The sequence below is a fragment of the Helobdella robusta genome (genome assembly GCF_000326865.2).
Source record: "Helobdella robusta unplaced genomic scaffold HELROscaffold_3925, whole genome shotgun sequence".
NCBI classification, from domain to species: domain Eukaryota; kingdom Metazoa; phylum Annelida; class Clitellata; order Rhynchobdellida; family Glossiphoniidae; genus Helobdella; species Helobdella robusta.
The window spans coordinates 1-1,110 of NW_008704874.1; the positions used below are offsets into that span (position 1 = coordinate 1).

The window sequence follows — 1,110 nt, forward strand, 5'->3', positions numbered from 1 at the left end:
GCGAACTTGATTTCAATTGGAACGATATCTTGTGCCTGTTGTGGCGATCCTCTTCTGTTTCCTGAAACAAAAATAGCAGGAGTGTACTCTTGCTTTAAAGTAACATCAAATAACAACTCAAATATGAACAAATAGTTTGAAGAAGGTAGTACAATAACGCACGACGTAAATGGATTTGTGCAGTGATTGATTGAAAAAACATAACCCACCTCTTCTTCCTCCTCCTCCTCATTCTTATCATCTTCCTTGCTCTTCAGCACATACATCTTCCTCCATTTCTCATCTACACAGCCATCGTTTGGTTTGCGAATGTTGAACTCCGTTTTCACTCTAATTTTTTTTAAAAAAGTTTAAATATTATTACAAAATTTGGGAAATATTTCAACTCAAGACTGAGGGAGACAGATATGTCCAACAACCAACATAGACAAAGAAATAGTTTTTGCCATGAAATTTTCACTGAGATAGGTAAGACACAAAACAAATCAAAGTGAATTATACGGCTCAGCCATCATGAACAACTCATTACAATAAGCAACACCTAACTACCTAGCCAACTTGGCCATATAACTATGTAGAGTTAACAATCGAGATTTAATATTAAACACGTTCCAAACATTCTTATACAAACCCTCCCTAAAAATTCTCAAACATTCGTAACATTTTTCTCTAAATGAATGAAAGCTTATTAGAAAACAGCACTCAGGTAATTAACAAATTAATGGGGAAGTTGTGTTGGAAAAATGAATGGAGGCAAATGTATGTTGCAGACCTCTTGGACTCTAGTGATGCCTTGTATTCATCTAGGGTCATTGTGTTGGGCTCTGGCTCGGCAGCTGTCGCCGGTGATGACTGATTATCATTTGAAGCACTGCCAACAAATTTTACAATGAAAATAATGACAATAATAAACCAAACATTTTTTTTCCAAGAAAACATCGTTACTAAAAACCAATTAGACTGGGATAAGTGGCATTGAAAAGTGTGATAACACAACTTTGAAAATCACAAACACGGAGCAAGCAAGCAGAGAAGAAGAGCAGTGGATAGCAAACCTAGCTGCAGAGACAGCACCTTCCTGTATTTCAGCAGCCTCTGCCTGATCAGCCC

General features: G+C 37.0%; 1 protein-coding gene across 1 annotated transcript; it reads right to left on the minus strand.

Moving 5' to 3' along the window:
• Positions 1 to 6: 6 nt before the first annotated feature.
• HELRODRAFT_195159 (hypothetical protein) lies at positions 7 to 1,110 on the minus strand (the record flags this gene model as incomplete). The annotated part of the gene is made up of 4 exons (XM_009024164.1): positions 1,056 to 1,110; positions 773 to 871; positions 210 to 330; positions 7 to 92 (listed from the first exon to the last, which is right to left on the minus strand). Coding segments are annotated over exons 2-4 (246 nt in total), but the record flags the coding sequence as incomplete, so codon positions are not given.